The 26,166-nt window shown below is 42.7% G+C and overlaps 2 protein-coding genes across 8 annotated transcripts in view; one reads left to right on the top strand and one right to left on the bottom strand.

Moving 5' to 3' along the window:
• The window catches only part of LOC146198158 (replication factor C subunit 4), a 122,731-nt gene that overhangs the window by 201 nt on the left and 96,364 nt on the right, over nt 1–26,166 (bottom strand). The window contains exons 1-11 of one of the 7 annotated variants that reach the window (XM_084593511.1): nt 15,470–15,521; nt 11,708–11,835; nt 11,536–11,614; nt 11,359–11,438; nt 11,107–11,223; nt 10,944–11,013; nt 10,591–10,664; nt 10,390–10,510; nt 9,159–9,284; nt 4,416–4,496; nt 210–326 (exon numbers count right to left, since the gene is read on the bottom strand). In XM_084593511.1, the coding sequence (XP_084449637.1) occupies nt 210–326; nt 4,416–4,496; nt 9,159–9,284; nt 10,390–10,510; nt 10,591–10,664; nt 10,944–11,013; nt 11,107–11,223; nt 11,359–11,438; nt 11,536–11,614; nt 11,708–11,820 (978 nt within the window). In that variant the 5' untranslated portion in view covers nt 11,821–11,835; nt 15,470–15,521. The other 6 variants (XM_084593514.1, XM_084593508.1, XM_084593513.1 and 3 more) reach the window with 6 other exon arrangements.
• TfIIFbeta (transcription factor TFIIFbeta) lies at nt 12,407–25,012 on the top strand. The gene is made up of 8 exons (XM_084593516.1): nt 12,407–12,608; nt 12,685–12,758; nt 13,103–13,260; nt 13,443–13,472; nt 13,991–14,072; nt 14,496–14,592; nt 18,746–18,889; nt 24,142–25,012. Exons 1-8 carry the CDS (start codon nt 12,546–12,548, stop codon nt 24,259–24,261), a joined length of 768 nt encoding a protein of 255 aa, XP_084449642.1. The 5' UTR covers nt 12,407–12,545; the 3' UTR covers nt 24,262–25,012.

Genomic DNA, 26,166 nt, shown 5'->3' with positions numbered 1-26,166 from the left:
CTGATAAAGAGAAAAGGTAGAACATGGAGCATCTCGAGAAGAAATGCCTAAAGGGAATAAAAAAAAAAAAAGAGGTCCAGCCCTTCAGTGCGCTATTTAAGCATGTGCCAGTTTTCTGGATAAACATTAGACCAGCATTATTTCAGCAGAAACTTATAAAGGCAGGCTTGCTTATAGTGACAGTTCGTGTCCTTGCAAAACCTACTCACCGCTAGTTTTTCAGTTATTGCAGACTTCTGTTTGTCATTGTAGTTGGTGCTCAATACAATGGTGTCGTGCAATTGACTGAAAAGTTGTGATGCTGCAAAGCCTTCAAGCACCAGGTCCTTCAAAAGAAAAAAAACTTCTGGTAAATACGACATGTCCAATTCAGTTGCAGTGTTTTACATGCATATACCTGCATGGAAAAGATGCAGGTGCACCAAAAGTGAAACAAGCACGCGAGCAGTGGCTAAACTGTGCAAGACTGCTTGCCATCACACTATCACCAGAGCGAGAGTGCATCCACACATTTGCTGGCTGACCAATCTTGATGTGATGCTCGCCTAATTGTTGGCCCAAAAGAAGCTGTGCTACTGCAGCGATTCGGCAGCACTGTTCTTGTAGTATACTGCTTCATAGCGAATGCAATCACTTTCAGTCTGCATGACCGCTATGGTTCGGGCTTTGCTGGGTGGCGAGATTTGCAGCAACTTACTGCCAATGGCTGATGACAGATTATGTTCACTGATGAATCTTTCAAGATAGGATCAACAGCGCTGTGTTTGGCATCAAGTCGGCTTCAGTGCAATAATCTTTTGGTTTTGCATAAAACAGCCATTTTTAATAATTCCTTGCTGCATGAATTCTTTTTCTGCCCCCAAAATTAGTTTCTTTCATTCACGACGACCTGCGTTTCGATGGAGGCGAAACGAAGTGGCGTCCGTGTGCTGTGCGATGTCAGCGCACGTTAAAGATCCCCAGGTGGTCGAAATTACTCCGTAGCCCTCCACTACGGCTCCTCTTTCTCTCTTTCCACTTTCATTCCCACCTTCCCTTACGGCGCGGTTCGGGTGTCCACAGAGCAAGTGTGACAGTTACTGCGCCTTTCCCTTCCTGTGAACCAATTTATTATTATTATTATTATTCATTCACGACGCAAAATGCTTATATCAACCTTATATGTGGTTGCAACAATTTTGCGAAAGATCGTCGTATATCATATAATACACCTTGCAGTTAGGGTTATTTTTGTGAAAATATAAATTTGCTCATAAGTAGCTCTAACTGAATGAGAATTACATTATGGATTACCAAATGGCAATTTCATAGCAAAACCATTTTTTTAGAGATCCAGACAGACCGGATCTGAAGAAATTATGATTGTAGCACATGGCACCCATCTACAACCGTGGTATTTCCTGCAAAGCTTTCCCAAAGTGAGGTCTTCGCTATTTTTTTCTTCCTTCAACTAATCAGAGAAGGTTGTCGTTTTCCTTGGCAGTCAGTGCACAGTAAAGTGGTCTCTAGTACACTTTCACTGTGGCTACCACAAGAGCCAACTTTTGGGTCTGCCATACAATGCAATACCACTACTTTGACTAGAATCAGTAGCTAATAAGGAATGGGAAGTCATCTGAACATGCAAAAGTATGTGAAATCATTCGAGTGCAGTGCATTTATTTCCTGCTTATGAAATTATGAAGCACCATAAAGTGTATGATGTATCATATCTGATACACGAGTAAATATCCTTATCACAATGTTGTCTGAAGAATTATTTAGCAGATGATGATGTAACTCCAAAAAATAAATCACAATGATGTCCTAATAATTTTGTTGAAGTGCTGCTTTCAGTATGACACACTATGCGGTAAGGGGTTAACTGCTGCCACCCCGTAACCTATTTTTGCCCTACTGTTAGCAAAATATAACAGACTCAATCAGAGACAACCTTGCTTTCTATGAGCTTTTGTTTAACTTCGTTTATCCTGTAAAATAGTGAATTTTTGCTGAAGTAAGCAGTCTTCAATTATCTTATTTGCTTATTGCTATCGAACATGCCAAGCCATGAGCTTGGCACGCTTTGTTTTCACCGAAGCGGTGCCCTTGTGGTAGAGCATCTGCCTCGCATTCAGGAGGTGCCAGATTCGATCTCTGGTGCCGCCAGGTACCCACCAGATTTCAATAGGTATAAGCTTTCCCCTGGCCTGATGCTCGGCTTTTTGGGGTGAAATGCATGGGAAGGGATTTCAAATAGTTGCGACGATGGGACAGTGATCCGTTCCGCCATCGGACAACAATAAGTCCGCCTCGTGCGGCAAAAGCCTATTATGTGCCAGAGTTGATGACAGCGGCAGTGCAGTGGCGAGCACTCTAACGAATAACCATGAAAGTAGAAAAGTGATAAACCGCTGCTCTTCATCAGTTGCTATACTTCGTCTTGCAAGTTGTCTGCAGCACTGTGAAAGGCAAGAGAGACTGCCTAATCAGGATTACGTACTCTACAATAGCTAATTGTGGTCTGACAGAACTATCGCCGCCCGAATTGGCAGGCCAACAGCCCAAGCACAATTATCCTACTATAGCGCACACGATCCTCATTGGGCCTGATCTCCCCTGTCTTTTGCAGTGCTGCAAACAGCTTCTGAGAGGTAGTATAGAGCACCGTATACGGAATTTCACTGGCTCACACCTCCCTGGCGGCATGTAGTTATTTCCTACTTTCTAATCAATTGCCGTCCAGGCACAAAATTATTACACTATTATTTCCCATTATTCAATGCCACAAATATTAAAAATATGAACCTACGCTTTACATGGTTTCGGAGGCAGCTGGCTTCCTTCATATGTATAACTGTCATGAGCAGTGCAAACCAAATGTGCACTGGACACAACAGATCAATACCAGTAAGATGTGGTGCCCACAGAACTGGGCTGCCGACAGTGTAGTAAACAAAAAAAGGGATTAAGAAAGGCAAAAAACTAGAGCAAGGTAGGGCTTTTTTAGATGAAATAAGGAAGGGGACACGTAATGTGCAGACTTTTAAACAGTGGTCTATCAGCTTGACAAGGCTGTCAGAAGTAATGGATAGAAAAGTTGAACAGTGTTTCAATGGTAAGACAGCCGACTACTGTGTCGAAGTACCCGGGTTCGATCCCGACCGCCGCCGGCTAAGTTTCAATGGAGACAAAACGAAGTGGCGTCCATGTGCTGTGCGATGTCAGTGCATGCCAAAGATCACCAGGTGGTTGAAATTACCCCGAAGCCCTCCACTACGGCAGCCCTTTCTCTCTTTCCACTTTCACTCCCACCTTCCTCCCTTCCCTTATGGCATGGTTCAGGTGTCCACAGAACAAGCCTGACAAATACTGCATCTTTCCTTTCCTGTGAACCAATTATTATTATTATTATTATTATTATTATTATTATTATTATTATTATTATTATTGTTATTATTCAGGGTCACTGAGAGAGGTCCTTCTCCTACACTGAACCTTAACTGATCATGAATACACAAAGAAATTGCACACTGAAATGTGGATGCCAGAAGCTACGTTATCGCATAGTCTTGGTACCGACCGGCTACTGGTGCACTGCCACAAAACTTCAGACCTCTTGCAATGCACAACAGTCCAATACCTCAGGCCTATCTATCTATTTCTTTCTCCTTACAGTTTTATTAACGAAACGACATGGCAGCTCGATACAAGCAATCTTCAGCTCTGCAGACAGATCTTTGTAGCCTGAAAAACCGGTTCAGAAACCAAAACACATTTATCAATAATTCAAGATACTGTAGCTGCATATTGGGGGAGGGGTTCAAACTCTTTTCACCTGGTGCATCACACTGACAAACTTTTGTCTTCTATAAGCCAGTAGCAAGAAAAATTTAAAGATAAAATAAATTTTCCGCTGTATAAGACGAAATTTCTTTAACAAAAATTTTACCATATGTCCTATACAATGGTGCGTCTAACATGTCTTTTTATTTTCATTTTGTAAAATGTTATGAAAGTGCAGTGCAAAAGCTCCTAAATATTAGAGATGCATCTTATACAGCAGCAAATATGGTATCTTTCTTACTTTCTACAAAGCAAAAACGAAATTTTTTTCAACCCCCCCCCCCCCCCCTTTTTTCTAGAGTATGACCCTGTGGGTACCAGATAAATAAATAATAAGTAAACAGTGCTGCCATCGCACCAACTGTAGCAAACTGAACGGATTCCTTTCCCTTTCTCTAAGCAGTGAGATAGTGCCAGAGAGGAAAAAAAAGGAGCAACCAGCTCAGTGGAAAGGGCCAAGCAAACAATAAGCCAATTGTTACCCTAGACTCCTAGCTGCACGCTTCACTGTCTGTACTCCTGAAGCGTGCACATGCATATCATCACAATTGTATTACCCTAATGTTGTGCTGCAAGTCCCTATTCCTTACCTCTACTGTTGCACTCAGCTTCTCATAAGAGTTAGATGCACAGCTGGCAAGCAGGTCATCAATCCACTTCTTCGGGATGATCTAGACAAAAAACAATATGACAAAATGATATTACCTATGTTAACATATAAATGGCATAGGGACCAAGGGGCACCTACCAAGAGATGCTCTCCGAAAATGGTTTTTCCAAAAAATACAACAGAAGCAAAAATATTAAAGGTACCATATTTAGCTCTTGCGCAGCGGTGGCATAGCGGTAGAACATCCGCCTCGCATGCAAGAGGACCGGGGTTCAAATCCCGGTGCCACGCTATTCTCCACCGAATGACAAAAAAAAAATAAAAAAAAAAAAATCCGCGTGTCGATGGAATTGCATATACAGGTTTGGGGTGCGACCTGATGCCGGTGAACACCTCCGGCAACGCACTCCCTCACCAGAACAGGAGTTGGCCACCCTGGTGCAGTAATTGGCCACAACCTCCTATGATAAGCTCCATAAAACCCCGGCCCTCAGTCACCAGCGGGTGCGGAACAACTGACCACGGCGGCGGTCAGACCTGTGACGCAGCAGGGGGTGCTAAGAAAGCCTGGCTCCGCTGGACAGGCCGCCATTGGAAACTGACCCTGGCAACGTTTAATGCTAGAACCCTAGCTAGTGAAGCTAGTTTAGCAGTGCTGTTAGAGGAACTAGAGGGCATGAAATGGGATGTCATAGGGCTTAGTGAGGTTAGGAGGCCAAATGAGGCATATACTGTACTGAAGGATGGGTATGTACTGTGTTATCGAGGTTTACCAGAGAGGTGACAACTAGGAGTAGGTTTCCTTGTCGATAAGTATATAGCGGGTAATATAGATGAATTCCATAGTATTAATGAGAGGGTTGCAGGCATCGCAATTAGGCTTAATAAGCGGTATAAACTGAAGGTTGTACAGGCCTATGCACCTACATGTAGTTATGATGACCAGGCAGTTGAAAGCTTCTATGAAGATGTAGAATCGGCAATGCGAAAAGTAAAGACGCAGTATACTGTACTAATGGGCGACTTCAATGCCAAGGTAGGGAAAAAACAGGCAGGAGACAAGGCAGTAGGTGACTATGGCATTGGTTCTAGGAATAGCAGGGGGGAGTTACTAGTTGAGTTTGCAGAGCGCAATAACTTACGAATCATGAATACCTTCTTCAGGAAACGGAAGAACCGGAAATGGACATGGAAAAGTCCTAACAGAGAGACTAAAAATGAAATCGACTTCATAATGTGTTCAGCCCCCGCCATTGTGCAGGATGTAGAGGTAATCGGGAAAGTTCGATGTAATGACCACAGGATGGTGAGGTCCCGAATTAGCCTAAATCTGAAGAAGGAACGCAATAGATTAGTAAGAAAGAAACCCATCAACGAATTAGCGGTGAGGGGGAGGGCAGAAGAGTTCTGGATCTCGCTACAGAATAGGTATTCAGCTCTAACTGAGGATGGCGACATTACCCTAGAGGCAAGGAACAATAATTTCAGAGATATCATTACTGAGTGCGCGGTAGAAGTAGACGGTAGGATAGTTAGAGAGGATACCGGTAAGCTGTCTAAGGAGACGAAAGATTTGATTAAGAAACGGCAGAGTATGAAAGCTTCCAATCCAACAGACCAGATCGAATTGGCCGAGATATCAAAGCTAATCAATAAGCGCAAGGTGGCCGATATAAGGAAGTATAACATGGAGAAAATTGAGCATGCTGTAAAGAACGGGGGAAGCCTTAAAGCGGTAAAGAACAAATTGGGCATAGGCAAAAACCAGATGTATGTGATAAGGGACAAGGCGGGCAACGTCATCACTAACATGGACAAGATAGTCAAAGTAGCCGAGGAGTTCTATACAGATCTCTACAGTAGCCAAAGTAGTCAGGACCGTAATGAGATTGACGGTAGGGAAAAACAGTCAGACGTTCCACCAGTGACGAAGGACGAGGTCAAGAAAGCACTAGAAACTATGAAAAGGGGGAAATCAGCTGGAGAGGATCAGATAACTACAGATTTGCTGAAGGACGGGGGGGAGATGGTGCTAGAAAAACTGGCCGCCCTGTATACGCAGTGCCTGGTGTCATCGACGGTACCGGAAGCATGGAAGAATGCAAACATTATCCTCATTCACAAGAAAGGGGACTCTAAGGACCTTAAAAATTACAGACCAATCAGCTTACTGTCTGTTACGTATAAGGTATTTACTAAGGTAATCGCTAATAGAATCAGGACAACCTTAGACTGCAATCAAGCAAAGGATCAAGCAGGGTTTCGGAAACGGTACTCTACTATCAATCAGGTGATAGAAAAATGCTCGGAATATAACCAGCCCTTATACATAGCATTCATTGATTACGAAAAGGCATTTGACTCAGTTGAAACCTCGGCGGTGATGCAGGCATTGCGAAATCAGGGGGTAGACGAGCCGTACTAGTGGCTGCACAGCAACCATAGTTCTACATAAAGAAAGCAACAAAATTCCCATAAAGAAAGGTGTTAGGCAAGGAGACGCAATCTCCCCAGTACTATTCCCAGCTTGTTTAGAGGAAGTATTCAGAGACTTGGAATGGGAGCAGTTAGGGATAAGGGTAGATGGAGAATACCTCAGTAATCTGCGATTTGCTGATGACATTGCCTTGCTAAGCAACTCGGGGGATGAACTGCAAATAATGATTGATAACCTAGACAGGAAGAGTAGAAAGGTAGGCTTGAAAATCAATATGCAGAAGACTAAGGTAATGTTCAACAGCCTCGGAAAGGAACAGCAGTTTACATTAGGTAGCGAAATACTGGAAGTAGTAGGCGAATATGTCTACTTAGGACAGGTAGTAACCGCAGATCCGGACCATGAAAAGGAAATAACAAGAAGAATAAGATCGGGATGGAGCGCATTTGGCAAGCACTCGCAGATTATGACTAGCAGCTTACCGGTATCGCTCAAGAGGAAAGTATACAACAGTTGCATCTTGCCTGTACTCACCTATGGGGCTGAAACGTGGAGGCTAACCAAGAGAGTTCTACTTGAGTTGAGGACAACCCAGAGGGCTATGGAACGAAAAATGGTAGGGGTAACATTAAGAGATAGAAAGCGTGCAGAGTGGGTCAGAGAAATAACTCAAGTTAACGACATTCTAGTGGAAATTAAGAAGAAGGAATGGACATGGGCAGGACATGTAGTGCGAAGAGAGGGTAACCGATGGTCGCTGAGGGTAACAAACTGGATTCCAAGGGAAGGAAAGCGTAGCAGGGGGCAGCAGAAAGTTAGGTGGGCAGATGAGATTAAGAAGTTCACAGGGGTCAAGTGGATGCAGCTAGCACAGAACCGGGTTAAGTGGAGAAATATGGGAGAGGCCTTCGCCCTGCAGTGGGTATAATCGGGCTGATGATGATGATGATTTAGCTCTTGTCATTTTCCTCCATCTTCCCTTAAATCTCTAAAGAACACTGCCATTCTCCATCTCCACATTTATCATCCATATTAACCAAGTTCTTGCCACCTTGAGGAGCAGCATGGTTGGATGCAGGCAATAATATACCGCACATTAAAACTGCTTCAAGACCATAATAGCAGAAACAGAGCAGCTGTAAGACATGGAGCAGACCTTATTATTTTGCGCCACCTGTGACTTCAATGCAATTTACAGGTGAAAGGCAACAGTAAGAAGTTCACACAATGTACTTTACTCAATGGATATGTTAATTTGCTGTACACATGGGGTGACTAAGGCCACCTTTAAAACACCAGCAGAACTGTGTCCACTAGAAAAAATATAACATAATTAACTGGAACTTAAAAGCCCACAGTGTCACACACTGACATGTGCAAGTTCACTTCAGGGCCATGCTCTATATGACAGAAAAACATTAAACAGCTTGAAACTGTATACACGCACCCCTACTCCGGCTGAGTTTATCTGACTTGCAATTTCAGAGTAGAACCCCATTGGGAAAAAAAATGTGTCATCTGTCACATAACTCTCTCAGGACCAGAAGGGACGTCACCAAACCAGATGTGAAAACTATGCGCTTTAATATATCTTCATTGTGTCTGTGTTGCCGCCTCTAGATTTGGGGAATCACCTAAGCACCAGCTCGATGACCTAAAGAAAGGTCTGGTTGCGTGGACTCAATACAACCCTGAAATCATGACACAAAACTTGACGTAAATGCGTCAACAGCTTCCAGTGCTATTGTCAACATAAATGTATTTTAGGTGAACTTTTTTGCTGTGACTGTGGACAGCTAGCAGTCAAATTGAAACCTCAAATGTCTGTATAGGCGCCTCCAGTGAATGATACGCAATTCATGTGTGATTAAACTAAAATGAACTACTTTTTGCTGCCACCAAAACATTCACAGTGTGTGACTCCCATCCCTGATGTGGGAGAGAAGAGCAAATTGGTTTGCATGTTTCTTTCATATAGCTGCTCTGGCTATGGGGATCAACAGCTATTCTGAAAGCAGACCGCCACTTCCTTTGATTGGGCGAGTGCTAACAAGCAAGTGTGTCCGAAGCCCAATATGTACTGCCTAAGTGCTGCACTCGTGTCATCAGCAAATGCCAGCTGAGACAAACATGATTGTGTGAGCATCTAGTGTCTATTGTGTGGCGGCGGCTTCCATGGCTAATGTGTGGTTGATCTGTAGATGTAGTCAAACCTTTACACATATCAATTAATCACCTATAACTAAACACCATAAATCAGCAAAAAAAATAAAAATTTAAACTCACCCCTGCAACTTCAGCCACATCATGAGATGTGACAGGCTCATCACATTTGAGCCGAGAAACACTCTGGAAGAGTGTGATAGCCCTCCGCATGTCCCCTTCACAGGCATCCATGAGAAAGTCCAGCACCTACAAATTCAAAATAAAGAAAGCAGCTTTTCTGCAATCAAATTTCAACAATTAGAATTTTCAATGGTGTTAGATGGTTAGAGCATCTTGGAACATTTCAGGGCAATAGTCACGCATATAGCCCACGTGCTGTGCAATGTCAGTACATGTTAAACAACCCCAGGAAGTTGAAATTTCCAAAGCCCTACACTACAGCATCCCTCACAGCCTGAGTCGCTTTGAGACATCAAACCATAAACCAAACAAAACCACTCATGCATCAATGTGCCTATCTCTCTTGACACTGAATTGCAGTACACTGTGCACTATCATGAAAATGAGTATACTGTAACAGCAGAAACGGTATTTTCCAAGAAAAAAGATTAATACAGTATTCAGTTTTATTGAGAGTGGTTGGGTTTGGTGCATTTTAATCTCCACTGCGGTGGGAAATATCATGCAAAGACGGTTGCAAGTAGTTGCACAAGTCAGTCGCAGGGCACTCTGTGCTGGAGTATAAGGGAAAGGCACATAAGTAAAATGTCAGCAAACAAATGCAGGGAAAATGAGGGGCTTCTTTATGCGGTCCTCGTTTCCACTGCATTTGCTGGTTAGCTTCACGAAGACTTCGAATTGGATGGCACTGACATCATAGGTAATGCAAATGGGTTATCACACAGCTGCCACCCTTCCCGTTAGATCACATTCTAAGTGACACTCGTGGTATCACTTCACCACTATGGAGGAGGGTGGCGTTAGCGAGCACTCTCAAGAATAGGTTACATGCAACATAAATAACCGAGAAACTCGAAGATGAAACAGTCATAGCTGTAGCTCTGTGGTAGAGCAACAAACATGAAATTCAGAGGTCGTGGGTTCGGATCCCACCGGCATCTCCACCTTTAATTATTACAGCAAATCAATCGACAAAAAAGGCCCAATCTGCTTTCCGCTGCGTCAATGGCTGCTGGCTCCTTTCTTATATGTAAAATGTGAAATTTAAAGTTAATGCACTATACCATTTGAGACTTGAGAAAATACAATGCTATTATATATTTCTAATTAAATGTACTGCTTACTAAACACTATCTGGCCTAAGCTAAGCAGGCAACCACGAAGGCCATACCTCATCTTCACACTGTACTCCTTCAGCCGTGCAGATGCTACGTAGACGTTCTAACAGAACCTCCTTTGGCAAAGGCTTGAATCGAAACTTTGAACAACGAGAAGTGAGCGGGTCTATGATCCTAAAAGAAGAAGAAAGTGCTTGAGTGGGGTGCATTCAATAATTCCATGCAGCTAAATACAGTCCACAAATTGCTCTCACCTGCTTATGTAGTTACAAATAAGACAAAAACGTGTTGACTTGGTCTCCTTCTCCATGGTTCGGCGAAGAGCTGCCTAATTAAACAAAAGACAGATTGCACCCAAATTAGCTTCACAGAAATTGAGCTTTATGCAAGCATGACTCTAATCTCTGTTCTGTTTTCTCATTACACTGTAAAAGGAAATTACTACCTGCTTTTTTTAGCTTCAATTCATGTTGTGTGCTATCTACAAAGACGGCCAACATTTTTTTCTTTTTGCATGAAAGGTTGTAGGGCTCAGCATGGCAACTGTGTTCATTTCACACACACACATACACTGGCAGCTAGCAACAATATTTTTACTGCCAAGTACCTGAGCACTGGCAGTCATCGAATCTGCTTCGTCCAGTATGACAATCTTGAAAGGTGGACACGGTTTCCCACTGCAAGCATAGAATGCCATCATCAGATAATGCACAGCAGCGCTACATAATGCTTTGGGAAAATTTGTCTTGCATCTGAAAACAAGCACTCACTCTGGCCCCACAGCATGTGCTGTGAGCTGCGAGAATGTTTTGATTTTCTCTCTAACAACTTGGATACCACGTTCATCAGAGGCATTCAGCTCCAAGATACGGCTCTTGTACATGTCCCTGAAAAATGACAAACGTCATATTGGTCGCTACTTCGGACAGCTATTCTGTGTCTCGTTAGTTTTCTATTTCCGCTACATCAATCGATCAGGTGCAGAGTGCACAGGTGCAGAAGCTACAGCTTATAGTACATACCCAAAGAGTTCTCGCGCCAAGGCAAGTATGGTGGACGTTTTTCCCGTTCCTGGTGGCCCATAGAATAAGAGATTCGGAAGCTGAGAGATTTGGAGGAGGAATATCCGTACATTGTTTAAAACAGCACACAAGGAAATAAGCTGGATTGGAAATTTTGAACATTTGAGCGTCACTTACGTCTGCTCCCTGAAGTGACTTTTTCAGAACTGATACAACTTCGTCTTGGTGAGCCACATCGTCTACGGTTTTCGGGCGGCTAAATGAGACAACGAAAGAGAACATACCGATTACTGCCCGCCAAAGGAAATAACTAATGCTTCGAGATCAAGGAGATGTTGTCAAGACCTACTATTTTTCTACCCATGGAATGTGCACAGGTTTTTTCGCCGTCTGCTTCGACTCTTTGGTCTTCTCCTTAGGGAAGGCCAAGTTTGGGTTCGCTGATTTCAGGAAAGCATGCATGCTTGGACTCGGCACCTGTGCAACACAAATTGTAGCGCTTAATGAACGCCAGCCGTTATACATGAACGAACTCCTAGACAGCACTCGACATCCGACAGATCCCTGCAGCTGCGTCACGAGAGTTAATTCGGCGCAGTGAGTGTCACCGGCCTTGTCTTACTCGCACAGCAAGGTAGCTTAGCGCACAGTCATTCTTCACTGATCAAATGTGGTTAAAAGGCCACGCGAAGTGATCACCCAAAACGTCAACTCACCGCGAGTAATGAGACAAACCCCGCGCGGTTTTTCGCGCTGCAGTAGGACGAACTAAAGCGCTAAAGGCTAAAGCGCTAAGCACCAAAGCGTGCGGGATAGTGCGGGTGACACTGAAAAAGCGCGCGAGCGGGAAACAAACTATCTACCATCTTATGATCTTGTTCTCAGTCGCAGTGTCACAGTTGTCTCATGAATAGTATCAGCAATCGCGACTAATTATAATGTAATAATCATAGCCATCTATAGTATTTAGCATGCTAAGACACACATTGAGGTCAAAAATGTTTTTTTTTTTTTTTTTTCGTATTTACAAGTTCTCAGTTGTCATTGTCAGGTGGCGCATGCTTCGAAAATGGTTGCGCCCACGTCGCGAATAGTGTCGGAACGATTACCACAATTGCGCTAATCACTGTTCTATGATTCAAAGTGTTCTCATCATTGAGCATACATCGTTCTCATAATCTTCAAGGATGGGCGATCAAGACAGAGATGTCGACTGCACATACGCAGCCCGTGGTGTCTGGCTTGTAAAGGTGATTTCAAGTGGTTTACATCTCGGTAAACTGATTTCGCCCTCGCGGCTATAATGCTCTATCACTTGTCTTTTAGGTGCCAAAATACATCGCCTCCAGGTGGAGTAAAGCGCCGCCCATGTCGGAGGCTGGGCGCCTGAGAATCACGAAGTGAGTTTACTTAGGTCTCGCAGTTTTGCACCAGATCGTAACAACGTCAGGAACGCTTCAGAATCTCCTCTCTGTTCAGTCAAAATTTGAAGGCTCACTGTGCCGTTAGCGTCAGTGAAAGATTGGAAGGAAAAATCAAAAGTATTAATTTTTCTTGTAACGCCAACAAAAAGTTAAAAGCGAGGTAGATGCTCTGCGCCGCGGGTCTTGTGATATTTTTTTTTTTTTTTTCCCCGCTTATGTCACGTTACAGCCTTTTCTGTTGATTGATTTTAGTATTCAGGCCTGCGTTTTATGAGGCTACTGATTTTTGCTTTTTTTTCCTCCACGTTTTTGTTTCTTAGAGGAGGTGCGAATAGCAAGTCAGATATTCGGTTTACCTTGAGCGATGAATGTGTCAACATGAAAGACCCTGCTGACAAGTCTGCCATTCCAAAAGAGCATCGTTTTGTCATCTCCAACATAGCCAACCAGAACTTGGCCGTTTTCTCACAAAACAAAGGTATGTTCTCAGTAGCGGTCGTGTAAGCAATCAATTCTTGAACGTGCAATTTGTACAGGGATAGCATTCAAATTTGTAGCCTTAAAGTCATCCACTGCTTATTGCTGAGAAGAAATGGTGCAGTTATGTACACTTGTATTTACATCAAAATAATGTCTGTCTGTTTACTGTTATAATTGCAGTGGTGGAAGACGGTACAGAGCATTCCTCTGGTAAGCAGTGGCTCTTTTTGTAATGACTAGTTCTTTTCTTTACTGAATTAATACTGTAATTCCCTATGCATTTGAATATTTCAGAATGCTATATGATAGCCTAGGGTTTTATGAACTGCATAATCTAAGTACAGAAACTTGAGTCAACATCAGGAAGGCTCACTGTTATGCTTGGTGCTTAAAAAGCATGCGACTGTTTTTTCATGTCACCTGCATTCACTGCAGTATAGCAGCACTGATTTTGCCTATCATTAATAAATACCACCTTTAGGGGTGTGTGTGCTTCTGAGTAAAAACTGCAACAGACTGCTGACTTTTTAAATTTTTTAGCATGCGCTGTTCTAAAGCCTCAATAAAATTAGGGGATGGGTGGATTAGTGCAGTAAAATATTGTGTTGCAGGCCTTTGCGTTGTGCAGGATACATTGAGTGGCAGTTATTTGTATCAGGAGCACGCCATGAGTATGCCTGCCAGCTGACTGTCCTACTGTGTGCCTGTGCAAATGCTCACCACTTCAGGCAAGGTGTACCTGGAGGGCCATGTTGTACAGAAGGGCGAATGTAGGCCCATGGGAGATGACCGCTACATGCAGCTGAAAAGGTGCGCCACATTCGGTAGTTATAGAGCACAACGTTGTGTCACAAACTTTAGGTGAGACAGCCATTTCCAGCTGAGCTTTCTGCTTTTGAAGGCCTTGTGAATGTTACCATTTGTACAGGCCTCTACACTTTACTTTGCTCTAACCATCAGAGTTTGCATACATTTGTAATGCATGAGAAAGAGGATTGGGTGTACAGTGAGTAGGCACTGGCACTTACATACCATACAGCATGCATTTTCACTAATAACTACTGAATCTTCTTTAATTCATGCCATTGAAACTTTCAGTAGCCCTAATAACTGTCTCATTGTTATCGTTTTATGGGTCTCACAAAGGTCAGCATGAAAAACTACGAAAAAAACTTGTTCAGCACACACATGCTGCAGTGTGCATGGAATAAAAATAAAATGCTATATTTTCAGGCAGATTTTTGTGAAGGCAAGTCAACCTGTGCGGCAAGTCAAGCAGCTGGATCGCATTGTGCAGAATTACAAACCAGTGGCTGATCACAAGCACAATGTAAGTTTACCGTACTAGTATACTTTGCTAAGAAACTGCACAAGGCACATTCATTTAGTATCCGTAAGGATGTAAGGTGTTTTGAGAATGATATTGCATTTTGGGAGGGAGAGAGACGCATTGATCTTCAACTTGGGTTCAGTAAATATTAAAGGGTCCCTGAAAAAGGCTCTGCTAATCTTGACAGATTCCTTAGAGGCCATAGCGCCCCGTTAACGCAAAGTTGTCTGGAAAGAATTTTTGATTAATAAGCAAAGTAGTAATGGGAAAACTGGCTTGGTTTGGTTATATAGGGTCCTAAAGTGACATTAACTATGAGAAAGTATTTGGCTCAGTTGAAACCTCACTAGTCATGCATGCAGTGCGAAACCAAGATGTTGACGAACCATATGTGAAAGTACTGGAAGATATCTATAGTGGCTGCACAGCAACCATAATCCTTCATAAAGAAATAAACCTATATAAGGAAGGGCATTAGGCAAGGGGACACAATCTCTCCAGTGATATTTTTTGTTTGCTTAGAAAAGGTATCTGGAGACCTGTATTGGGAACAGGGACAAGGATTAGTGGAGGGTACTTCAGTAATCTGCAGTTTGCTGATGACATTACTTTGCTAGGTAACTGAGAGGGTGAATTGCTTGTGGTGATTAATGACCTAGACAGGTAAAGCAGAATTGTAGGCCTAAAAATCAACATGTAGAAAACTAAAGTAATGTTCAGCATCCTCAGAATAGAGCACTGGAAGTGATAAAGGAATATGTCTACTTAGGACAAGTAATGCTTATAGATCCAGATGGCAGAAATGAAGTAACTAGAAGATTAAGATTCATATGGAGCATATTTGGCCAGCACTCTCAGATAATGAATGGCAGCTTACCAGTATCCTTCAAGAAGAAAGTGTATAACAGCTGTACCGTAATAATACCCACCTGTGGGAAGAGATACAAAGACTAATGAAAAGGGTTCAGCATAAATTGAAGACAACGCAGAGAGCTGTGAACTATAAAATGACAGCTGTATATTTAAGGGGCAGGAAGTTGGCAGAATGAATCCAGGCACAAACGTGAGCTACTGACATTCTAGTCAAAATCAAGAAGAAAAAAATGGGCATGGTGAGGGCATGTTATGCAAAGGCAAGCATTGCAGGGGATGGCAGAAAGTTAGGTGGGTGGATGAGCTTGGGAAGTTTGCAGGGATGATATGAATTCAGCTGGCATATGACCAGGTTAATTAGGGGAATATGGAAGAGGCCATTGCCTTGCAGTGGGTTTAGTCAGGCTGATAATGATGACAGCGCACGAGCACCTTGTATTTAGCCTCCATTGACATGTGGCTGCTGTGGCTGGGATCAAACGTGCATCTTTGGGATCAACAGTTGAGCACCCTAAACTTTGATCCATCGTGAAGAGTAGCGAGTGTCCAATCAATAGGTTTTGCCATTTTTCTTAACTAGTGTTTCATACTCTGTTCCCCTTGAACTTATTTATGCCTCCAGAAATGTTGCCTCAATTACTGAGGCTAGCCAGGGCTATTAAAATTGGTAACATGGCTCTCACAACTGTCTTGAACAGTGCACAGGCTAATGTTGGCCCTTTTCCCTTTATGCTAAATGCAGTATTAGGTCATGGAAATACTTGCAAAGAACCTTGGAAAGTAGTTGACCTTACTTTTGAAATAAGAAAGCAATTACTCATTAGCATTCACTCAAGCACAGCCATATATAACTACGAAGGAAAGCTATCCTTTGTAGTTGTATGGATGCACTTGGATGGAGGCTAGTAAGTAATTACTTCCTTATCACAAATCTTCACCTTGGTGGATTCTGTTGAACACATTGAAGCAAGTTAGTTCCTGCATCGAGTTGTTCAATTCAGCATCGCTGTGCCATCTGTGAGCGATTCTGGTTAGCTCACTTGGTCGAGCAATTGTGTCAGATAGGTGGTACTTCTGAGTTCGATCCCAGTAGGAGGACTATTTCTTTATCAGTTTTGAAGCTTCTGCAGAAGCTGTATGGCTTTCCTATGTAGCTGTTTGGCTATACTTTAGTGGATGCTAATGAGTAATTACTCACTGGTTCCAAATCTTACTTCGCCTTGGGTATTTCCCTAACTGCATTGAACCATGCCGTTTGTGTCCTGTTTGCGAAGTCTTGTGTACTATGGGGGGGGGGGGGTAAGGGTGTGTAACCTAGCTGCTGTGCTTGCACCAGCAAAATCTACCTGCTGAGTATAGTTTTCCCAGCGCAAGTGTAAACTTGATGGGATTTTTAGCCATTCTACTGATTTTCCGGCGTAAGTTTGGCTGGGTGTCTGAAGCAAAGAAGATCAAAACCTTTATGAATTGTTGTCATTTGTGATTATTGACCTGTAGTTTACTAATGCATTGCATTGCCATACATTCTGTAACTGTAGCACTACCGTCTAAACCATAACTTATTTTGAGCCTTGCTGCAAAAGTATGTGAAGCTTCAACAGTGCATTTCTTTTTTTTTTTCTTTTTGGGGTGAAATTTCAGCTCTTCAAGCGAGTTTACGAACGGTAATCTTAAACAAATCTTGAGGTGTGCTTATTAAGGATGGGTTTTATGGCTAAACGTTTTTCTGAAGAGCATTTGTTAGCTACATGAAAAAACCCCGAAGATATGCTTGACAAGTAAATGCACAATGATATCTTACCTAGCAGTTGAATTTCGACATCAAGATAAAGGCACTAAACATTTGCTAAAGACACTGCAAAGCACTATTCCTAAGCAGCGATAATTATGCTGGCAGACAACGTGGAATGAAAAATGCTTGCTCATGTCTGTCTGCAAACACTAAGTTAAGCCCCTGGCAAATCACTTTGTACTTGAAAAGTGCGCGCTTTCAAGAATGCCTGAAGCATTTCACATTGCGGTTGATAAAAATTTGCAGGGATACCTTATGACATTATGTGTTTGCAATAGAACTCTGCACAGGCCTAGGCCAGCCCGAATGCCCATGTTTGACAGGTCCAGGGCAGGGTATGTTTGCCTTAGGCAGGCCAGCTGGGCTTGCCAGTCCTGAGTGCATGCAACAAAAACAAAGCTAGAACTTTTCCTTCATGAGCTTCTGAGTTCTCTCCTGATGTCAATCCCCTTCTCTTTCATGCACCCTCAATATGAACGCATGCTTTGCCAGCCATCACTGACCAATGAGAAGGGCTGCTTGCGAGATGTTGAGTGTCGACTTTTGTTTTCCCACTTCGATAAAACGTGTGCAGATGTTTAGGTATCCGTTTCGAGATTTTCGTCGTGCTGTTGTTTATAACATGTCTGTATTGTGGGTCAGCCCTGGCCATGGTGGAAGAAGCACATTGCATCTAGTTAAAGCATTTATGGTGCATGGGGTCTCCTTTTATTTCTTGGCCTAAAGAAAATGCTGGTCGCACCCTGCTGACAGACACCAAGAAAGGCACGCATTAAAAAAATAGTGTATCACTGAAGATTCCGGCTGTTGTTCCCTCTGTTATTCACTTCCTTCTGGCACAGGCTCGATTGTTCTTCACTGCAGTTGCTCCTTGGCGAAGTAAAAACGGCACCCTTTTTCCCACGAACAAAAAACTTACCTCTTCCTGTACCATTATCACTCAACTGCACCAGGGTAGGTCAAGCCAGGCCCTGGCTGGGCCAAGCCGAATCAGGATCTTTAAGTGTTGGGCCATACAGGGCCTCTTGTTAGTAGCATATAGCTGAATAGCCCATGCATATATGTCGCTAGTTGGCATTGTCGTAATGCCGCTAGTTGGCATTGCAGCGGCATTCGAAGCTGTTGATGCTTTTGTGTCACTATTTATGCATTGATGCTATTGTGTCATTCTTTCAAGTTTGTGTTTGCAGACCCCTACCCATCTGTCTTTGCTCGATCAAATGTCTCTTCAGGTCATCGAGCTAGTGGTTAGACATTTTCCTTTAAAGTGTGTAGAGGTAGTTGCATGAATGCGATAAAGATAGATCAAAATGTATACATCATAAGTTAGTTATTACTTCCATTCTTCTCCAGCCATATGTCAAGTTTTATGACTGTCAACACATTTTATCCTGATAAGGCCTGTAATGTTGTCGCGTCAGACCTTCCAGCTTGCGTGTTCAACAGGTTTCTTCTATAGCTAACTGCAAAAATGTTTTCACTTCGCAGCTGGAGTTTGAGCAGAAGAAAAAGGCAGAAGGCAAAAAGGCTCGTGAAGACAAAGACAAGGTGCTGGACATGCTGTTCTCGGCATTTGAAAAGCATCAGTATTACAACATCAAGGACCTGGAAAAGATCACGAGGCAGCCTGTGGTAAGGACCTTATTGCAAGCATGCCGAGCACTGGCTGTTGTAGTGGCTCTTAAATAGGCACCTGCAAGTTTCTTGTGATTATACATATATTGCAGTGGTCCCTGAAATTCTCGACATGCACTCACATCTTTCCATGTTCCAGCAATCAGAACCAACAAGACGTGAAAGTGCACATATCCAGTCAAAGACAGTGTATGAATCTAAATGCGCTTTTCCTAAATAGCAAATTGCGAGAGAAAAGGTCTAGGGACACAGAATGTTGTCACCACATATCAGTGAGGTAGGAAATGGAGTAACAAAGGTGTTTATTGTTTGTTTGTTTTGAAAATATTCGTGATTGGATGTGAACTGAATTTGTACACCTTCATCATCATCATCAGCCTGATAATACCCACTGCAGGGCGAAGGCCTCTCCCATATTTCTCCTCTTAACCCGGTTCTGTGCTAGCTGCATCCACTTGACCCCTGCGAACTTCTTAATCTCATCCGCCCACCTAACTTTCTGCCGCCCCCTGCTACGCTTTCCTTCCCTTGGAATCCAGTTTGTTACCCTCAGCGACCATCGGTTATCCTCTCTTCGCACTACATGTCCTGCCCATGTCCATTTCTTCTTCTTAATTTCTACTAGAATGTCGGTAACTTGAGTTATTTCTCTGACCCACTCTGCACGCTTTCTATCTCTTAATGTTACCCCTACCATTTTTCGTTCCATAGCCCTCAGGGTTGTCCTCAACTCAAGTAGAACTCTCTTGGTTAGTCTCCACGTTTCAGCCCCATAGGTGAGTACAGGCAAGATGCAACTGTTGTATACTTTCCTCTTGAGCGATACCGGTAAGCTGCTAGTCATAATCTGTGAGTGCTTGCCAAATGCGCTCCATCCCAATCGTATTCTTCTTGTTATTTCCTTTTCGTGGTCCGGATCTGCGGTTACTACCTGTCCTAAGTAGACATATTCGCCTACTACTTCCAGTATTTCGCTACCTAATGTAAACGGCTGTTCCTTCCCGAGGCTGTTGAACATTACCTTAGACTTCTGCATATTGATTTTCAAGCCTACCTTTCTTCTTTTCCTGTCTAGGTCATCAATCATTATTTGCAGTTCATCCCCCGAGTTGCTTAGCAAGGCAATGTCATCAGCAAATCGCAGATTACTGAGGTATTCTCCATCTACCCTTATCCCTAACTGCTCCCATTCCAAGTCTCTGAATATTTCCTCTAAACAAGCTGTGAATAGTACTGGGGAGATTGTGTCTCCTTGCCTAACACCTTTCTTTATGGAAATTTTGTTACTTTCTTTATGCAGAACTATGGTTGCTGTGCAGCCACTATATATATCTTCCAGCACTTTCACGTACGGCTCGTCTACCCCCTGATTTCACAATGCCTGCATCACCGCCGAGGTTTCAACTGAGTCAAATGCTTTTTCGTAATCAATGAATGCTATGTATAAGGGCTAGTTATATTCCGAGCATTTTTCTATCACCTGATTGATGGTATGGATATGATCGATAGTAGAGTACCGTTTCCGAAACCCTGCTTGATCCTTTGCTTGATTGCAGTCTAAGGTCGTCCTGATTCTATTAGCGATTACCTTAGTAAATACCTTATACGTAACAGACAGTAAGCTGATTGGTCTGTAATTTTTAAGGTCCTTAGAGTCCCCTTTCTTGTGAATGAGGATAATGTTTGCATTCTTCCATGGTTCCGGTACCGTCGATGACACCAGGCACTGCGTATATAGGGTGGCCAGTTTTTCTGGCACGATATCCCCCCCGTCCTTCAGCAAATCTGTAGTTATCTGATCCTCTCCAGCTGATTTCCCCCTTTTCATAGCTTCTAGTGCTTTCTTGACCTCCTCCTTCGTCACTGGTGGAACGTCTGACTGTTTTTCCCTACCGCCAATCTCATTACGGTCCTGACTACTTTGGCTACTGTAGAGATCTGTATAGAACTCCTCGGCTACTTTGACTATCTTTTCCATATTAGTGATGACGTTGCCCGCCTTGTCTCTTATCGCATACATCTGGTTTTTGCCCATGCCCAATTTCTTCTTTACCGCTTTAAGGCTTCCCCCGTTCTTTACAGCAGGCTCAATTTTCTCTATGTTATACTTCCTTATATCGGCCACCTTGCGCCTATTGATTAGCTTTGATATCTCGGCCAATTCGATCTGGTCTGTTGAATTGGAAGCTTTCATATTCTGGCGTTTCTTAATCAAATCTTTCGTCTCCTTAGACAGCTTGCCGGTATCCTCTCTAACTGTCCTACCGCCTACTTCTACCGCGCACTCAGTAATGATATCTGTGAAATTATTGTTCCTTGCATCTAGGGTAATGTCGCCATCCTCAGTTAGAGCTGAAAACTTATTCTGTAGCGAGATCCTGAACTCTTCTGCCCTCCCTCTCACCGCTAATTCGTTGATGGGTTTCTTTCTTACTAATCTGTTGCGTTCCTTCTTCAGATTTAGTCTAATTCGGGACCTCACCATCCTGTGGTCACTGCATCGCACTTTCCCGATTACCTCTACATCTTGCATAATGGAGGGGGTTGAACACATTATGAAGTCGATTTCATTTTTAGTCTCTCCGTTAGGACTTTTCCATGTCCATTTCCGGTTCTTCCGTTTGCTGAAGAAGGTATTCATGATTCGTAAGTTACTGCGCTCTGCAAACTCAACTAGTAACTCCCCCCTGCTACTCCTAGAACCAATGCCATAGTCACCTACTGCCTTGTCTCCTGCCTGTTTTTTTCCTACCTTGGCATTGAAATCGCCCATTAGTACAGTATACTGCGTCTTTACTTTTCGCATTGCCGATTCTACATCTTCATAGAAGCTTTCAACTGCCTGGTCATCATAACTACATGTAGGTGCATAGGCCTGTACAATCTTCAGTTTATACCGCTTATTAAGCCTAATTACGATGCCTGCAACCCTCTCATTAATACTATAGAATTCATCTATATTACCCGCTATATACTTATTGACAAGGAAACCTACTCCTAGTTGTCGCCTCTCTGGTAAGCCTCGATAACACAGTACATGCCCATCCTTCAGTACAGTATATGCCTCATTCGGCCTCCTAACCTCACTAAGCCCTATGACATCCCATTTCATGCCCTCTAGTTCCTCTAATAGCACTGCTAAGCTAGCTTCACTAGCTAGCGTTCTAGCATTAAACGTTGCCAGGGTCAGTTTCCAATGGCGGCCTGTCCAGCGGAGCCAGGCTTTCTTAGCACCCCCTGCTGCGTCACAGGTCTGACCGCCGCTGTGGTCAGTTGTTCCGCAGCCGCTGGTGACTGAGGGCCGGGGTTTTATGGAGCTTATCATAGGAGGTTGCGGCCAATTACTGCACCAGGGTGGCCAACTCCTGTTCTGGTGAGGGAGTGCGTTGCCTGAGGTGTTCACCGGCATCAGGTCGCACCCCAAACCTGTTGTACACCTTATTGGGTGCTTGATCTGCCCTTTATTGTTGCACGTTTTGTTCTGTAAAATTTTTCTTGTTATTGTTCCGGTTCCAGAACTGCATGCTTTGCTGATGTCTGTTTGCTCTTAGAGGCATTATGACCTCTTTTTCTTATGCTGGCATATTTTACCCCCTACTGTGATATGGTCCCGGGATGCTTTTGGTATTGGAAAAAAGAAAATACAAAATACCCTATGCTTCTCATCATTACAAGCTTTTTATCCAATTTACAGAACTCTGCAAGAAAGGAAGTTTTCCAGGAGTAGTGCTTTGGATATTGACTTGTGCAGCTAAAGCATTTCACACTTTATATGAAATACAAGCCAGGCTTGACGCTCTCTATGTTTCATTTCTTGTTGCATAACCTTACGAGTATGTTTTTACTGGTTACTACAAAATTGCAGGACATTATGCCTTACTTGAATTCAAGCATGTGCTTTTGTCGACACTAAACAAGTTAACTCCACGATGTGGGAAGATCCTTTGTTCCTTTTTCCTTACAGTTGCCTCGCCTGTAATCTTGTATAATTTTAACATTCAGAATTTCACGGCTTTTCATTGTGAGCCATCTCAGCCAGCCTTGTAAACTTCACTCTATGATAGCAGCCTACACTGCTATCATGCAGTTAAATAATTAGTACTTCATGGTAGCTTTATTGACCTCCTTACATTTGTAATGCTTTGTTGCCCTTTACATTTGATCACGGATATACGGAATTATTGCTTATATCGAACTCTCAGAATATTCACTTGAAAATCCCATATAGGAGTTGTATTCGAGTGTATCGAGCTCCTGCTCAGCAGATCATTCGACATGTCGAACTGTGCGTCATGCTCCTGCAAGGTTGGCTTCTTCTAATGGGGCCCTACAATCATTTTTTGTGCGCAGAGCCAGGTCGTTTACACAACCGTGGACTCCTCTTTACAGTGCTAACGCTGTAAAACCGCTTTATGAGATGAACATAAGAGTCTGCATGAAAGTGGCCTTCTGTCTGATGTGCTTCTTTTTGAAATTTCCGGGGTCCTCCACTACGGTGTCTCTCATAGCCCGAGTCGCTTTGGGACGTTAAACCCCGCAAAACAAACAAATAAACAATCTTTTCAGTGTGACATTGATGTCATGCTAGAAAGCCAAAGTCGGTGCCTCGGTTGTCGTTTGATGAAGCCAGCCTAGCTGACTGAAGGATTGCGGCAGTTGTCGTGTGGTCTGCTTCCCTGTCGAAGGAGGCAGAGAAATAAACTACATCATACTTTAATTGAGTTATTATAGCATTCACAGTGTACCAGTAACAGAATTACACCTTTATGATGAGAAGTGATGTTTTCCAATACACTGTCCACATCAGCTTTAGTGCAAACCCCGACCCCAACCTCACATGTGGCATGCGGCTTTAGGCGCTAGATGTGTGCAGTGTGAGCTCTGATGCTTTGATCTTGCTCATGTTCACGGTGCGATGCATTGTGGTACACTCCTCTTTCTGGTGCCTGGCGCGAAGTGATGCTCGGCGCGCTTACATTCACCGCGCAGGTCACCATGCTTGAGCACATCGCTGCAGGAAGCATGCTGATAGTTTGCATATACTGCATTGACGCTTCTGTGTTAAAGACGAGCTCACCTCTTGGCATTTTTTATATATTGAGCTATTTCAGGATCCACATTGAGTTCAATATATCCGAAATCAACTGTATTACTTGCATATTTTAATGAATATCCTGTTTTATGTATTTCATTGCGTGCTAAACATGCAGACTTTTGATCAATTTATATTTCTGCTGATTTGCTTCCAGCCTTATCTAAAGGAAATCCTCAAGGAGATTTGCAATTACAATGCCAAGAACCCTCATAAGAACATGTGGGAGCTCAAGCCAGAGTACCGTCACTACAAGGAGCAAGAAGCCAAGCAGTGATCATGTAGCTTCTTGATGAGTAAATCATTTCGTTTCTTGACAAAAAAGAAAATGAACTGGACTGACTTTTCTATTTTTTTCTGGCACATTCTTTAACACAGCAGACTTCATCTTATGCTTCTTTTTTCTCTGGCCTCCCATGTAATAAAACACCAAAGGAAAGGAGTTGTTGCCTGCTGTCAAAGTGATCTTCTTAGCCTTCATTCAAGTTATTTTGGCATTATTGCCAAGGAGCTGCATGCACAATTTTTTAAGAGCTCTGGGTCTAAGGCAGCCAAAAGAAGCCCAATATCTTGGGCACAAAAATGGCAAGTAAGCCGCCCCCTTTGCAAGTATTCACGAGTAGTCGGTGGGTACCTGTGGCTCCTTGGCTTGCTGCACAAAAGGTAAAATTGCTGCCCAAAGATTTCTTGCAATTTTAGAACAATGTACAGCCACTTGCAAACTTTAGAGCATTGAGCTTACATGCATGAATAATGCTGTTTCAGCTTAAGCTAAATCTCAAATAGTAATGTACTCAAGCATGCAGCAATGACTTTATTCATAAAAAAAAAAATTAGGCCACCTGGTGCTCTTAAAACATGCATTAATATCACACAGTGCATAGTTACCTTGTGTTCTGCCTCCATAAAATATAAGACAGCTGTTGATAATTTGTCGTCTTGTAAGCGTGCAAGATGCCTCAATTCCAATTCAACTTAGCTCTTTATGTCGAGATTATATCCAATTTTTTTACATAATTGTGACATTTTCTTCAACTTCAGGTTCAGAACAAATTTTCACCTTGTTTGAAAACTACATTGTTATATTGTGGGCTTATGAATGAAAATGAACATGAGTGCTGTGTAAGCACGTGCAGGATTAAGCTATTGTGGCCGGCAGTAGAGATACACTACTTGCTTTACACTGGCCAGTGATGCGGTGGGTGGCACTGTGTGGACGTTTGCATTTTTGGATTGAGTGAAGCTGCAACTTAAGCCATGGATGGTAATGTAGTATTTTATAACTGCTGTCACTAACCAGCCAATGAAGACCTTAATCAGACTATTGCTCTAATGACCGTATCGCATCTATTGCATCTCTTCCATCTCGGCATGACCCACATTTGCCATGAAGTGGGCTCTCATTTGCCATCGGGGAAAGGACACAGTACAGCCACTGCTCTCACGTTTTCTCCCTAGAGGAGTCTGCATGTCTTTGCTATTCTTGCACTATGCAGTGTGGTTTATTTATTGTGTTCAAATTAGTCTACTTCCCGGTGAGGCTTGTAAGGATTTTGTAAGTCGACAGTTCTTTTTGAAAAATAAATTTTTATGCTATTATCCAGGGTCTTAAGAAATATTGCTAGGTATGCATCAATATTGGAATGTAAAAAAAAATTTGTATTCAATGATGAATGAAATGTCAAATTGGAAACATTCTCAGACACAAAATAGAAATGGGGCAGTATAAACGTCAAGCATATCAACCATTTTTTGGTGAAATATCTCATTCGTTTTGTTTTTCAGAGCACTCACTAGCAGTATTGTTAAGACTCTTAAGGACTTCTGGAATCACTGTCAACTCAATTTTTGAACAAATCGAATTTCCCTGTGGCATTATTTCATTATTTGGTGCAACCCAATTTTTCAGTTTGTATGGTTACTTGCTTGAATGACTGTACTGTCCATCCACCTTCCTTTGGCAGTTTATTCTGTTATGATGTTACCCAAGAAGTGGTTTTGTTTTGGTCATTGCATGTAATAGATTTCTGCATATATTTGTTCCTCTACATGTATAACTGCAACCAGAATGCAAATAAACAGTTTGAATTTCCTCTCTCCATCACTTTTTGGCAATCTATATAATGTATCTATACAGCCTTAAGAAACTTAGTAACTGGAGTTAATTTAATTGCATAACTCA

This window comes from Amblyomma maculatum, chromosome 2, assembly GCF_055883805.1.
Source record: "Amblyomma maculatum isolate TAMU_Amacu chromosome 2, ASM5588380v1, whole genome shotgun sequence".
Lineage (NCBI taxonomy): Eukaryota > Metazoa > Arthropoda > Arachnida > Ixodida > Ixodidae > Amblyomma > Amblyomma maculatum.
The sequence above is the reverse complement of the archived record's forward strand: the minus strand, read 5'-3'. Positions and strand labels throughout refer to the sequence as shown.